The 14,066-nt window shown below is 38.5% G+C and overlaps 2 protein-coding genes across 2 annotated transcripts; both read right to left on the bottom strand.

The window, feature by feature from the left end:
* Positions 1–408: 408 nt before the first annotated feature.
* Positions 409–3,183, bottom strand: LOC131326421 (laccase-17-like). The gene is made up of 6 exons (XM_058359206.1): positions 3,026–3,183; positions 2,785–2,936; positions 2,453–2,697; positions 2,156–2,284; positions 1,074–2,039; positions 409–785 (listed from the first exon to the last, which is right to left on the bottom strand). The coding sequence occupies exons 1-6, from the start codon at positions 3,128–3,130 to the stop codon at positions 655–657; spliced, it is 1,728 nt and encodes a 575-aa protein (XP_058215189.1). The 5' UTR covers positions 3,131–3,183; the 3' UTR covers positions 409–654.
* A 6,844-nt stretch (positions 3,184–10,027) lies between these two features.
* Positions 10,028–12,935, bottom strand: LOC131326422 (laccase-17-like). The gene is made up of 6 exons (XM_058359207.1): positions 12,701–12,935; positions 12,473–12,624; positions 12,141–12,385; positions 11,845–11,973; positions 10,757–11,722; positions 10,028–10,353 (listed from the first exon to the last, which is right to left on the bottom strand). Exons 1-6 carry the CDS (start codon positions 12,803–12,805, stop codon positions 10,223–10,225), a joined length of 1,728 nt encoding a protein of 575 aa, XP_058215190.1. The 5' UTR covers positions 12,806–12,935; the 3' UTR covers positions 10,028–10,222.
* Between the last annotated feature and the right edge of the window lie 1,131 nt (positions 12,936–14,066).

The raw sequence follows: 14,066 nt of genomic DNA on the forward strand, positions 1-14,066 counted from the left end.
ATAATATATCATCTTCTTTCAAAAAATAAGCCTAAGTAATTTTAAACAACAATATGTGAGTGTTTTGATCATGTCAAGGGCTATTTTGGCCCCGTTCCGCTAAGGGAAAAGTACTTATTTTTTTTGAGTTGAAGGTAATGTGTTGTATTGTGAGAGATTAATCTATCTCATAAAACGAAAAATAAGTACTTAAAAAATACTAAGAATCTTAGCAGAACGGGACCTTGTTTTTGTCATTCTAAGACCTGTCAATCTCATAATTTTGTGGAGAGCTCGTTCTATCAAAAAGAAAATTTCGTCCTTTTTTTCGTTGAACCTTTCAATTTTCCTAATTTTTGGTCTAGTAAATTAACTTTATTTGTTCTCTAGATTGTGCAAATATTGGGAAGTTGGAACATAAATCAAGAATTGATAAAAACCAAAAGTATTAAAATTACACTAATTTGAATCAATACACAATTTTGAAGGGTACAAAAAATAAGTTGATCCACTCTTCTTCATACTTTTTTCCCGGCTTATAATCACGTATTTAACTTAAACAACACTTCTCAAGAAAACAAAAAAGAAAATTCCAATGTGGGTGAAACAATTAAACAAGAAAAAAAAATATTTTCAAGTGGAATATCACTGCAAATGGAGGGTAGTAAAAAGTCATCAACATTTGGGAAGATCTGACGGTGGAGGAAGCAGCTTTTGGTTTGGAAGCTTTCCATCTAAAACAAGCCAAGCCATTTTCAATCCCCAGCTGGTGTGGACTTCCAGGTGGCAGTGCATGAACCATACCCCTGATCACAAAATATTTAACACCATCAATACCAACATTAGAAAAACTTTATAATTTTACTACATATTGATTTTATTTATTTGTTCGGAATTTTCACACTCTACCATATGATAAACAAACAAGAATTATATTTGTAAAAACTTAAATAATGATATATTAATTTGCTATAACTACGGACAGAGATTTTCTTTGAACAAGTATTTATATTGTGGATTTCTACCCTTGGTTTTTCCAGTTGATTGGCTATAAAATATTAAAATGTGACATTTACCAAAAAAAAAAAACTTACCCGGGTTGTCAGCTAGAAATCGGAGAGCGACCCAACCACCAGAGGGCACACCCACTGTGTTCCTCTCCATGGGGTCAACAAGATTGAATTTTTTCGGGTCGTTATTTGGGTCGAAGTTCCCGAACCCTTGGCCCACAATAAAGAAGTTGAACCCATGGAGATGAAGTGGGTGGCTCTCAGCTCCAAGAATGCTTGTGTCCTGCAATATCACCTCCACACTAGTGTTAAATTTCAGCACCAAAACCTCGGTTCCATTTCCCACCATAGTGTTGTTTGGCGGGTTACCAGTGTAGTTAAACCAATGGGTCGGGTTGAACGGAAAATACGGGCTATAAACACCGTTTGATCGCCTGAAGAAGTGGGATTGGAGCAGGGCCGTGGTTGGTTGTATAAAGGATATGTTGTTGACAGAAGCCGCGAATTTCGTTCCATTCGGCCCTTGGCATGTTTGGTTTTGGTCACATGGATTTGTTCCAAGGCCTACTGTGAAGAAGAAACGTTTATCGACTTTCTGGGGCACATTGGCAGGGTATTGAGCACTGGCTAAGCTTTTGAGTTTGTTTGTGAAATTGGTGGCGAAGGAAGTGTCATTTAGAGCCGGCAATGCTGGTTTGAAGAGTGGTAATTTTTTCATCGGCTCTGGAGAGTGGAGAGAGGGCGATTCGTATTCTAGAATGCCAGCCACGGTAGAATTGTCGAACGTTCCCTGGCCAGTGGCGTATGGTCTCGCCATCATGAGAAAAGTGGCACTTGGAAAAAACGGTTTGGCCTTGAGAAGAACATTTGTGGTCTGTCCAGGGGCAATGAGGAGGATGCTGGTCTCGAACGGTTTGACGTAAATGGCATCAGCTTCGACGATAGTGAGAGTGTGGTTCGCGATACTGAAGAAGAGCTCGTCATTGAGTGCCGCGTTGATCAGGCGAAGAAGGTAGGTCTTCCCCGGCTTAACTCTCAGCTTGAATGTATCTGTACTTATGGAGAAGGTTTGTCTAATTCAGCCCCTTGTATATCTAACCAGATGTAAATGATAGGAAAACATATTTTTCAAAGATGGGAACCGAAGAAAGCAAAGCTTTTCGTACCTTTGGCAGAGCAATTGTACAATGGGCCTGGAAGCCCATTGAGAGTATATGCCTCAGAGACATTTGGACCACCACCAGTTTGTAGGGCTTGGCTTATTATTGCCTCAGTATCTGCATTGAACCACTCACCTACAACAAGAATTGGGGTTTGTGTGAGCAGTCTAAAATAACATTGGCATTTGGTCAAGAGAAAAAATCTCGATAAAGTGTACGTTATCTATGCACGCAGAATGTTTGACATTTTACCGAGTTTGCAGTTTTACGTTGAAAGAAATTAGGATGTGGAAAGTTGATTACCGAAGATGATGGGAACTTCCTTGTATGGTTTGACAAATGGGTAGGAGGCGTTAGGCTTGGGAAGAATGATCAAAGGACCATAGACAGTTGATCTTAACCACGAAATATGGGCATGCCAGAAGAGAGTTCCTCTTTGGCCAACGATAGTGTAGTTGTACACATAGCTCTGCCCAGTTTGTATCGGGCATTGAGTGATGTATGCCGGCCCATCGGCCCATCCGGACCTGAGCTGCCTAATGCCATGCCTGTCTCAAATGAAAATGCAATACCATTAAGACGTCATTGTGAATGAACTTTATATACAAAAATTCTCTTTGTGTATCATTTCGTACCAGTGAATTGATATATTGTTTTGAACATGATTAACAACTTTTATGAGAAGATGGTCACCCTCCCTAGCTTCAATGCGAGGCCCTGGAAACAGCCCGTTCACAGTAACCATGCTCTTCGTATGGCACAACCGCGTCACATTTTGCAACTTGATCTACAAAACAATTGTCATCATTGTTAAAAGTGCTAAACAAAAAGAAAAAACTGTAACCAACTTTATTCTCGGGGCCAAATGACGCGTACATCAAATGTGTAGTGCCTCGTTACACCTGCACCCTCCGCGACTGCAAACCAAAGGAGAGGCAATGCTGCGAATACTAGGGATGAAAAATGTGAAGAAGTGGCCATTTTTTTTCCCTATTGCCTTCTGTTTTCATCAAAAAGCATCTGATGGGGTTTGTATAAATAGGTAGAGGAGCATTGAGAGGAAAGGGTGTTTGCTTGATTAGGTGATGCATATTGTCTGTTTCTAAGAGAAGCTAGGGCTGAAATATTAGTAAGATCTTGAATAACACTTTGATTGGACCAGCACAGTTGTTAGAAAACAACCTTAGAGTGATGTCAAAGACAATCTACGATTTCATTTTGGCATGTAATCCTTTCTCTTATATCCCTCTCAAACACTTTCCTTCATGCAGATGCATTGTGCGACTATCATACTTGATTTTGAGATCATATCGATCTCGCTTGTTTGCCAGGACCGGCTCTGACTTTTCGGAGTCTAAGGCGAAGATTAAAGACTCCCCCCTTTTTTTTGTTGTTGGAGGGGCCTGTAAGACTTTCAAATTTTCGAGGGCCTAATACGGCAGCGCCTCATGCTTTAGCTTGGGGCCGGCTTGGTTTGCTACAAATTACTGTGAAGTTTAATTTCATCCGTTGCATTTGTCTCCAGTAAAGTTTAGTTTATGTGATACTTTAAGTAATTTTTTTTGATAGTATTACGTACGTAACACAAGCCATGTTATAAGCAACAAATAGTATCTGCATTTGACTTGTACTTGAGCATTTTCATAAGGTTCCGTTTGGCTTGCGTAAGATGCTTGTTATGTTTCCAATTATTTAAAAACAATGGTACGTTATTGTAGAATTTCCTAATTCCCCTGTTCAAGACTTGCCGAAAAGACAAGAAGGGAAAAAAAAATCTAAAAACTAATTCAGTGTTTTAGAGACCCCAAATGTAGCCTAAGAAGCATTCTTGGAGATTGATGGTGGATTTATTCTAGGAGGTCTTGAGGCACCGTTACATGGTGCTCTGACTCTTTTCATAATCATACATTTCATATGGGCTGATTAGTATATGGACACCACATGAATGTGTGATTATGGTGAGTATTAGAGCACTACCTAACCACTGTACTCCATGACCAGTAAATAATTAGTCGTGCTATTGGATCCCGAATTAACTTGCGACAACCCTTTTTAAATAGTTGAGAAAATATTTTCACCGTGATTGAAGCATGTGGATGCTGCTGAGTGGGTGCAAAGCGGCCGATCCGACCGTTCATATCGGCTCGAACGGCTCGGATCGAACCTTAGCACAAAAAAATTCGCATAAAAATCTGAACTATACATTGCTTGGTTAAGATCCCCAAATGCACTCCTAAATTTCTAGGTGATCAGATGCACTAAATGCGATAGACTTAAGCTTCTTTTTTTTTGAAACACCAAAAAATTTATTAAGAATAATTAGTCGTGCTATTGGATCCCGAATTAACTTGCGACAACCCTTTTTAAATAGTTGAGAAAATATTTTCACCGTGATTGAAGCATGTGGATGCTGCCGAGTGGGTGCAAAGCGGCCGATCCGACCGTTCATATCGGCTCGAACGGCTCGGATCGAACCTTAGCACAAAAAAATTCGCATAAAAATCTGAACTATACATTGCTTGGTTAAGATCCCCAAATGCACTCCTAAATTTCTAGGTGATCAGATGCACTAAATGCGATAGACTTAAGCTTCTTTTTTTTTGAAACACCAAAAATTTATTAAGAAACTTGACAAATGGTACATCAAGCTTAAATGCGATACATTTAAGCTTTTACTTTGAGAGGAGCATGGAAAATGACATTTTCTACTAACAAACATGATAAACTTGTGAATTGGCGGGAACCAAACAAATCAATGCTTATCTGAAGTGTTCTTTTCTAAGAAGTACTGCAAGCTATCGGGGACGCATTTGTCATTTTCATGAAGTATAATAGGCCATGAAGGAATCGTTGAAGAAGCAAGCTAGGTTGGTGCATGGCTGGTGTACTATTGTCGCTACCATTTTCACAAGCTTCTTAATTTCAAAACCCCAGAATTCAATTTGCTAGGTAGAGAGGGTTCCTGAAATGGTTGCTTGAAACCTACTTGCCCATTTTCTGAAATTCTTCCGATATCGATCCATCCTCCTCATTGTCAACTTCTAAGCTTTAATTTCTGTGTTTGAATCAACCGAACGTTTAAGTTCGTCGAACATTCATGGCTGCTTTTGTTATCTATTATAAGTTTTTTCAGCACCTGTTTTACATGGTATCTATTACTATAAGTTATTTCAGCATCCGTTTTACTGGTAAGAATGGTTTTATTTATTATCAACTTTTAGTTCAATATTCTAGAGTTTTATGTATACACTTATGTAACTTGAAGCATGGTTTTTCTGCTTATAATAATAAGTATTTTTTTTTCCCCCTTCTTTTTGTTTTGTTATGTTTTTCTGACATCGGAGTATTATTATTATTTTTCTTTCTCCTTCTTTATATTATTTTTGTGAAGTTAAATTGAACGCGAAGGGAGAAAATTCATATGGCAATGTCAATACTAATGAACTTGCCAATCAATGAGGGGTTGGTTCATGGTTGGAAACTCGGAATTAGTTGGACAATGCTCACGTTCGAGTTTCCGTAGCTCCTAAACATACTTCTAACACCACTGATACGTTGGGGGATCTTAGTTTCGGTCTTGAAATAGGTGCAGTGGAGTCACTATAAATAGTGGTGTGGTGTGATGGGACAATATTCAATGACGGAGGTGACGGGATATCATACCTCCATTTCCATTTCAGTCGCACTTCGGGTTGGTGGGTGCTGTGCAGCGGACCTGGGGGGCTGCTGTCCCTCAAGGGACAGCAGCGTGCTGTCCCTGCCGATGGGGCCCCGCCCTGGTCTTGCTCTAACGATCGAAAATGTTCACTTCGTAGAGCTCGTCGAGTTGAACAAATATGCAAAAAATCAGTTTGATTGGATATCTTTAAGTGCCTGATCGGAACACATATAACTTTCCAATAATGGGTTCTAGTAGATTTGATTCAGTGTTTCGGATCCATTCTTTTCAAGACGAAAAGGTTTCGATGAGGCACTTAATGATATCCGATCGAGCTGATTTTTTACGTATTTGTTCAACTCGACAAGCTCTACGAAGTGAACGTTTTCGATCGTTGGAGCGAGACCGGAGCGGGGCCTCATCAGCCGGGACAGCAGCCCCCTCCGGTCCCTGTGCAGCACGATCCCCAATTGATTTCAGTCACTATAAAAGAAAGTACGATCCATGCATCATCCCCTACTTGTGTAGTTTTGCTCCTTCAAAAGGACTGGTTGGCCAGCCCATTACCAGGCCCACGAATTTTGCCACTATCCGTCAGCCCATTGGCCCATTAAGGCCCACTTCCGTCCAAAAATTAATCAGTCAGAAATCAGCGAACGGTAAAAATGGTAAGAAAAAAATGGTAATAATCTGAATTTTCTATATCAATTTTCAAACTCCACTTCGATTATTGAGTCACGGGATGCGAAGGCACTGGTTCACGCATTTCGGGACTCATAATCGAAGTGAAGTGTTTCACGCATTTCGGGTTGATTTCTCTTCATGCCTTCCTCTTCCTTCTGGTCGGTATGGTAACAATTGGTCTCTTTTAGACGAGACTTCTTCCTCTTCTGTTTGTTTGGGGGCAGAACACCTTTTTCTGCCAAAATGGATTTTGGTAGAATTTCCCCCCGAAAGATAACTTGTTTTCCGATGTTTAATTGTGACACAAAGATAATCCATTTGTTTCACACAGAAAAAGTTCTTAATTTTGAAGTTTAGGTTGTTGCTCTTCGAGTCACAGGGACCTTGTCCGTTTGGGGGTTTTGAAGGAGGTTTTTTAGAGTAATGCGTGGAGAGAGATAGCAAAAATGATACTCACACAATAGTCCAAACATAACCTCTCACATACATGTGGACTCCACACATACTAATATGTGTGGGCTCCCACATGTATGTGAGAGGTTGTGTGAGTTATTGTGTTTGGATTGTTGCGTGAGTAGCATTGTTGGAGAGATGAATAGAGAAAATTTATTGGAAATCATGCCTAGAATAATTGAGTCCCCCAAACGAACAAGGCCAGAAGGACTTTGGTGAGTCATGGGAACCGAGCAAGAGGGTGAACATTCAGGCAGGAGGAGGGCTTTGAATGAAGGGAATCGTGAATATTCTGTACCTTGCGGATCGATTCTATAAGTTCGGGCACTGTCATGCATGTTGACTCCCAGGGCAATTGGAAGTGGTTGCGGATGGCGTCTGGAACCAGTGGCAACTCCAGAAATTATTAACACTGGGGGTCATTCATTTGTTCAAACTAGTGACGAGGCTATGTGCTTTGCATGATATAATTGTGCCCTCGCACGATATAATTGTGCCCGTTAGCTTGAGAAATTACTCCATAGTTCATGATAAAAAAATTTAAAAATTCATTTATCTCCAACGAAAAAATAAAGTTTCAAATAGATTCATTTAGATAATTGATTATTAACTTCGGGGTCATTCATTTGTTCAAATTTTAATTATTTCACATAGAAATTAGTACTTCATAGTTCATGATAAAATAATCATTTATCTCCAACGAAAAAAATAAAGTTTCAAATAGGTCCATTTAGATATACTTGTACATAAAAAATTTAGACCAGTTTTCAAAATTCGTAACTATACACCCAAGCGCTTTTAATGAAAGAGAATCCTAAATACTCCTCTTGCTATGTTCAGGTGATGTTTCTTTCCAAGTGGGGGCACCAAATTGACCAAAGTAGTAGGAGTTATGGGGCTATGGGGAAAAATTATCTAATGGATTACAGTGTTGAACATGGAGTCATACAAACTATTAATGTGACAGAACTTATATACACCAGCTCTAGCTCTAGTTTTTTGTTCTATGGTGTCTGGCGACCCCACGGCTAATAGGTTGGCGTCACCTCTATCTAGAACACACACATCAAGGAAAGAACAGCCACTCTAGTCTAATTGCATTATCAGTAATCAAAGCAGTCGTGTTTTGTTATTTATTTTCAATCAGTGTTTATTAGACTTAGTAAAGTAAAGGCTCCGTTTGGTAAAGTTGCCAGTTTTACAAGAAATGAGTTTTTGTTTATTTATTAAAAAATAAAAACAGAAAACATGGTTGTGTCCATAATAGTTTTTGTTTATTTATTTTTTGGGCTGCCGAAAGTGTTTTCAAAACAAATGAAAATGCAATTTCTGTGTTTCTAGAATTTCTGTAAACTAGTGAAATTGATTATGTATTTTGTAAACAAATATAGTAACACAAACATGTTTATAATGCTTGTTTTGAAAAATATCGGAAACAAAAATAAAAAATTGGAAATAAAAACTTTTCCAAACAGAGCCATGTTGTAATGTAAGATCATCCCATCTATTTGCTATGGCTGCCTAGAGAAACATGGGTGATGTATTGTTCTGTATATGGACCATGAAAAACATTTTTGATTTTTAGTTGATTATTTATTCCGTTACACCATGCACCAGAAAATATTTTGTATAGTAATGTGTCATCAAAAACTATTTCGCCTGAAAAGCAAGTGGAGTTCACTACAAGAAAAAGTATGTTTAGTGACGAAAAAGTGGCGACAAAATTTAATTTCGTCGCTAAATGAGTATATTTGGCGACAAAAAAATAAATTCGTCACTGTTTTGATAACTTCCTTGACGAAATTATTTTGTCACCAATTATAACTATTTAGCGACGAAAAATATATTTTTGTCACCAAAGGCTCCTATTTGGCGACGAAATAAAATTTTCGTCGCCAAAAGAGTAAAAAAGGAGACGAAATTATTTTTTGTCGCCAAAGATAACTATTCGGTGACGGAAAAAATATTTTGTCACCAAATGAACCAATTTGGCGACGAAAAATATTTTCGTCTTCTTTTTACGTTTTCAGTGACGAAAAATTTATCCTTTGGTGACGAAATTTATGAATTACGCTTTGTCACCAAGTATATTTCGGGCATAACTCTTTGCTCAGAACTCCGATTGAGATAATCTAAATTGGGTTTGAACAATAACATAAAGAGCTACAACTTTCATGTTTATTAAAATTGCTAATTTTAATGTTTAATAGTTCAAAATATATTTTAATGTTCAATGTATGTGTTATATATTAGATATTTCAAACATATGCTGAAAAGTTTGTGTGGTGTAGTTGGTTAAAGCTTGCGTGCAAAACTTAGGAGATTCGGGTTCGAAACTCCGCAGGAGCAAGAAAGTGAGATTTTTTTCACATATAAGAATGTCTTTCGCGACGAAAAATTTCGTCACCGATGGGTCACCTTTGACGAGCCAAAGGGAATAATTTGTGACGAAATTTTTTGTCATAAAAAAAGCACAATAGGTGACGAAGAAAATTTCGTCAGCAAGTCATTTTTCCGTGACGAAATTTTTCGTCATCAAAAGGCACTATAGGTGACGAAAAATAGATTTCGTCACCAGGTAGGAATCCTCGATAACCTTTAGTCGACAAATTTTTTTTCGTCACCTATATTATTTGTGACGAAAAACATACAATTTGCGACGATTTTCATTCGTCACCCAATGCAATTTTTCTTGTAGTGGTTTGACTAATAATAGAGATAATAAGTATATCATCTTCTTTCAAAAAAATAATTGCATAATTAATTTAAACAACACTATATCTGAGTGGTTTAATTTGATCATGTCAAGGGCTATTTTGGCCCCATTCCACTAAGGAAAGTACATAGTACGTACTTATTTTTTGAATTGAAGGTAATGTATTGTAAGAGAATGGTTTGTCTCGTAAAACAAAAAATAAGAACCATAGTAGAATAGGGCCTTGTCTTTGTCCTTTATTGTTTTTCGAACTTTTCAATTTTCCTAATTTTTGGTCTAGTAAATTAACTTTAACTTTTGGAACAGAAATCAAGACAAATAAAAAACCAAAAGTATTAAAATTACACTAATTTGCATAAATACACAATTTTGAAGGGTACAAAAAATAAGTTGATCCACTCTTCTTCATTCAATTTTCCCGGGATACAATTGCGTATTTAACTTAAACAACACTTCTCAAGAAAACAAAAAAGAAAATCCCAATATGGGTGAAACAATTAAACAAGAAAAAATAATAATTTCAAGTCGGATATCACTGCAAATGGAGGGTAATAAAAAGTCATCAACATTTGGGAAGATCTGACGGTGGAGGAAGCAGCTTTTGGTTCGGAAGCTTTCCATCTAAAACAAGCCAAGCCATTTTCAATCCCCAGCTGGTGTGGACTTCCAGGTGGCAGTGCATGAACCATACCCCTAGTCACAAAATATTTAACACCATCAATACCAATATTAGAAAAACTTTATTCGATAATTTACTATAGGGTGGTACACTATTGATTTAATTTTATTTATTTGGAATTTTCACACTCTACCATATGATAGACAAACAAGAATTATATTTGCGAAAAGTTATATAATGATATATTAATTTGAGAAAAAATTATTTCCGGAAGAGGTGGAAAACCATGGAGTTTCTTCCTCCTATTGTGGGCTCCACCGTGCGTTCATTGCGGTAATCTGAACAGTTCATCTTGTAGAGTTCGCAAAAGAGTGTACTCGCACAAAAAATCAGTTATACGGACATTCATTGGTATATGAAAATTTGAATTTTGGTATATAAAAAGGAGTGACATTTACCTCACAAAAAAAAACTTACCCGGGTTGTCAGCTAGAAATCGGAGAGCAACCCAACCACCAGAGGGCACACCCACTGTGTTCCTCTCCATGGGGTCAACAAGATTGAATTTTTTCGGGTCGTTATTCGGGTCGAAGTTCCCGAACCCTTGGCCCACAATAAAGAAGTTGAACCCGTGGAGATGAAGTGGGTGGCTCTCAGCTCCAAGAATGCTTGTGTCCTGCAATATCACCTCCACACTAGTATTGAAATTCAGCACCAAAACCTCGGTTCCATTTCCCACCATAGTGTTGTTTGGCGGGTTACCCGTGTAGTTAAACCAATGGGTTGGGTTGAATGGAAAATACGGGCTATAAACGCCGTTTGATCGCCCAAAGAAGTGGGATTGGAGCAGGGCCATGGTTGGTTGTATGAAGGATATGTTGTTGACAGAAGCCGCGAATTTTGTTCCATTTGGCCCTTGGCATGTTTGGTTTTGGTCACATGGATTTGTTCCAAGGCCTACTGTGAAAAAGAAACGCTTATCGACTTTCTGGGGCACATTGGCAGGGTATTGAGCATTGGCTAAGCTTTTGAGTTTGTTTGTGAAATTGGTGGCGAAGGAAGTGTCATTTAGAGCCGGCAATGCTGGTTTGAAGAGTGGTAATTTTTTCATCGGCTTTGGAGAGTGGAGAGAGGGCGATTCGTATTCCAGAATGCCTGCCACGGTGGAATTGTCAAACGTGCCTTGGCCAGTGGCGTACGGTCTAGCCATCATGAGAAAAGTGGCGCTCGGAAAAAACGGTTTGGTCTTGAGAAGAACGTTTGTGGTCTGTCCGGGGGTGATGAGGAGGATGCTGGTCTCGAACGGTTTGACGTAAATGGCATCGGCTTCGACGATAGTGAGAGTGTGGTTTGCGATACTGAAGAAGAGCTCGTCATTGAGTGCCGCGTTGATCAGGCGAAGAAGGTAGGTCTTCCCTGGCTTAACTCTCAGCTTGAATGTATCTGTTATCAGTGTTATGGAGAAGGTTTGTTCAATTCAGCCCCTTATATATCGAACCAGATGCAAATGATATGAAAAGATATTTTTCAAAGATGGGAGCCGAACAAAGCAAAGCTTTTCGTACCTTTGGCAGAGCAATTGTACAATGGGCCTGGAAGCCCATTGAGGGTATATGCCTCAGAGACATTTGGACCACCACCAGTTTGTAGGGCTTGGCTTATTATTGCCTCAGTATCTGCATTGAACCACTCACCTACAACAAGAATTGTGGTTTGTGTAAGCAATGTAAAATAACATTGGCATTTGGTTAAGAGAAAAATCTCGATAAAGTGTACGTAATCTATGCACACAGAATGTTTGACATTTTACCGAGTTTGTAGTTTTACGTTGAATGAAATTAGGATGTGGAAAGTTGATTACCGAAGATGATGGGAACTTCCTTGTATGGTTTGACAAATGGGTAGGAGGTGTTAGGCTTGGGAAGAATGATCAAAGGACCATAGACAGTCGATCTTAACCACGAAATATGGGCATGCCAGAAGAGAGTTCCTCTTTGGCCAACGATAGTGTAGTTGTACACATAGCTCTGCCCAGTTTGTATTGGGCATTGTGTGATGTATGCAGGCCCATCGGCCCATCCGGACCTGAGCTGCCTAATGCCATGCCTGTCTCAAATGAAAATGTTATACCATTTAGATGTCATTGCGAATGAACTAGAAAAACAAAAATTCTGTGTGTGTGTCATTTCATACCAGTGAATTGATATATTGTTTTGAACATGGTTAACTACTTTTATGAGAAGACGGTCACCCTCCCTAGCTTCAATGCGAGGCCCTGGAAACAGCCCGTTCACAGTAACCATGCTCTTCGTATGGCACAACCGCGTCACATTTTGCAACTTGATCTACAAAACAGTTGTCATCATTAAGCAAAAACAAAAGCTATAACCAAATTTAGTCTCGGGGCCAAGTGACACATACATCAAATGTGTAGTGCCTCGTTACACCTGTACCCTCCGTGACTGCAAACCAAAGGAAGGGAAATGCGTATACGAATACTAGAGATGAAAAATGAGAAGTAGCCATTTTTTTTTCTTCCTATTGCCTTCTGTTTGGCTTCTGTTTTCACAAAAAGCATCTGATGGGGTTTGTATAAATAGGTAGAGGAGCATAGAGAGGAAAGGGTGTTTGCTTGATTAGGTGATGCATATTTTATGTTTCTAACTGAAGCTAGGGCAGAAATATTAGTAAGAGCTTGAATAACACTTTGATTGGACCAACACAGTTGTTAGAAAACAACCTTAGAGTGATGTCAAAGACAATCTACAATTTCATTTTGGCATGTAATCCTTTCTCTTATATCCCTCTCAAACACTTTACTTCATGCAGATGCATTGTGTGACTATCATACTTGATTTTGAGATCATATCGATTTCGCTTGTTTGCCAGGACCGGCTCTGACTTTTCTGAGCCTAAGGCGAAGATTAAAGACTCCCCTTTTTTGTTTTGTTGGAGGGACCCCATAAGACTTCCAAATTTTCGAGAGCCTAATATGGTAGCGCCTCATGCTTTAGCTTAGGGCCAGCTTGGTTTGCTACAAATTACTGTAAAGTTTAATTTCTTCCGTTGCATTTGTCTCCAGTAAAGTTTAGTTTATGTGATACTTAAGTAAATTTTTTTTTTGATAGTATTACGTACGTAACACAAGCCATGTTATAAGCAACAAATAGTATCTGCATTTGACTTGTACTTGGAGCATTTTCATCAGGTTCCGTTTGGCCTGTGTAAAATGCTTGTTATGTTTCCAATTATTTAAAAACCATGGTACGTTAGTTTAGAGTTTCCTAATTCCCCTGTTCAAGACGTACCGAAAAGACAAGAAGGGAAAAAAGATCTAAAAACTAATTCAGTGTTTTAGAGATCCCAAACGTAGCCTAAGAAGCATTCTTGGAGATTGATGGTGGATTATTCTAGGAGGTCTTGGGGCACCGTTACGTGGTGGTCCGACTCTTTTCATAATCATACATTTCATATGGGCTGATCGAGTATATGGACACCACATGAATGTGTGGTTATGGAGAGTAGTGTTCCACTTTCTTTTTAAAAGTTCATTTTGAAAAAGAAGGTAATTTCAAGCTAAAAAATCATGTGTTTACGTAAAATAATTTTTCTTCCAATATGAATCTTGTTTGATAAATCTTATTGAGATCTTTTAATTAAATGATGCAAAAAAAAATCAGAAAATTATTTTTCATTTTCATAATATGTGAGTTCGAAATTACCTTCTTTTTTAAAAGAAAAGTTTAGAAAGAAAGCAGAACGGACCACCGTACTCCATGACCCGTAA

This window comes from Rhododendron vialii, chromosome 5a, assembly GCF_030253575.1.
Source record: "Rhododendron vialii isolate Sample 1 chromosome 5a, ASM3025357v1".
Lineage (NCBI taxonomy): Eukaryota > Viridiplantae > Streptophyta > Magnoliopsida > Ericales > Ericaceae > Rhododendron > Rhododendron vialii.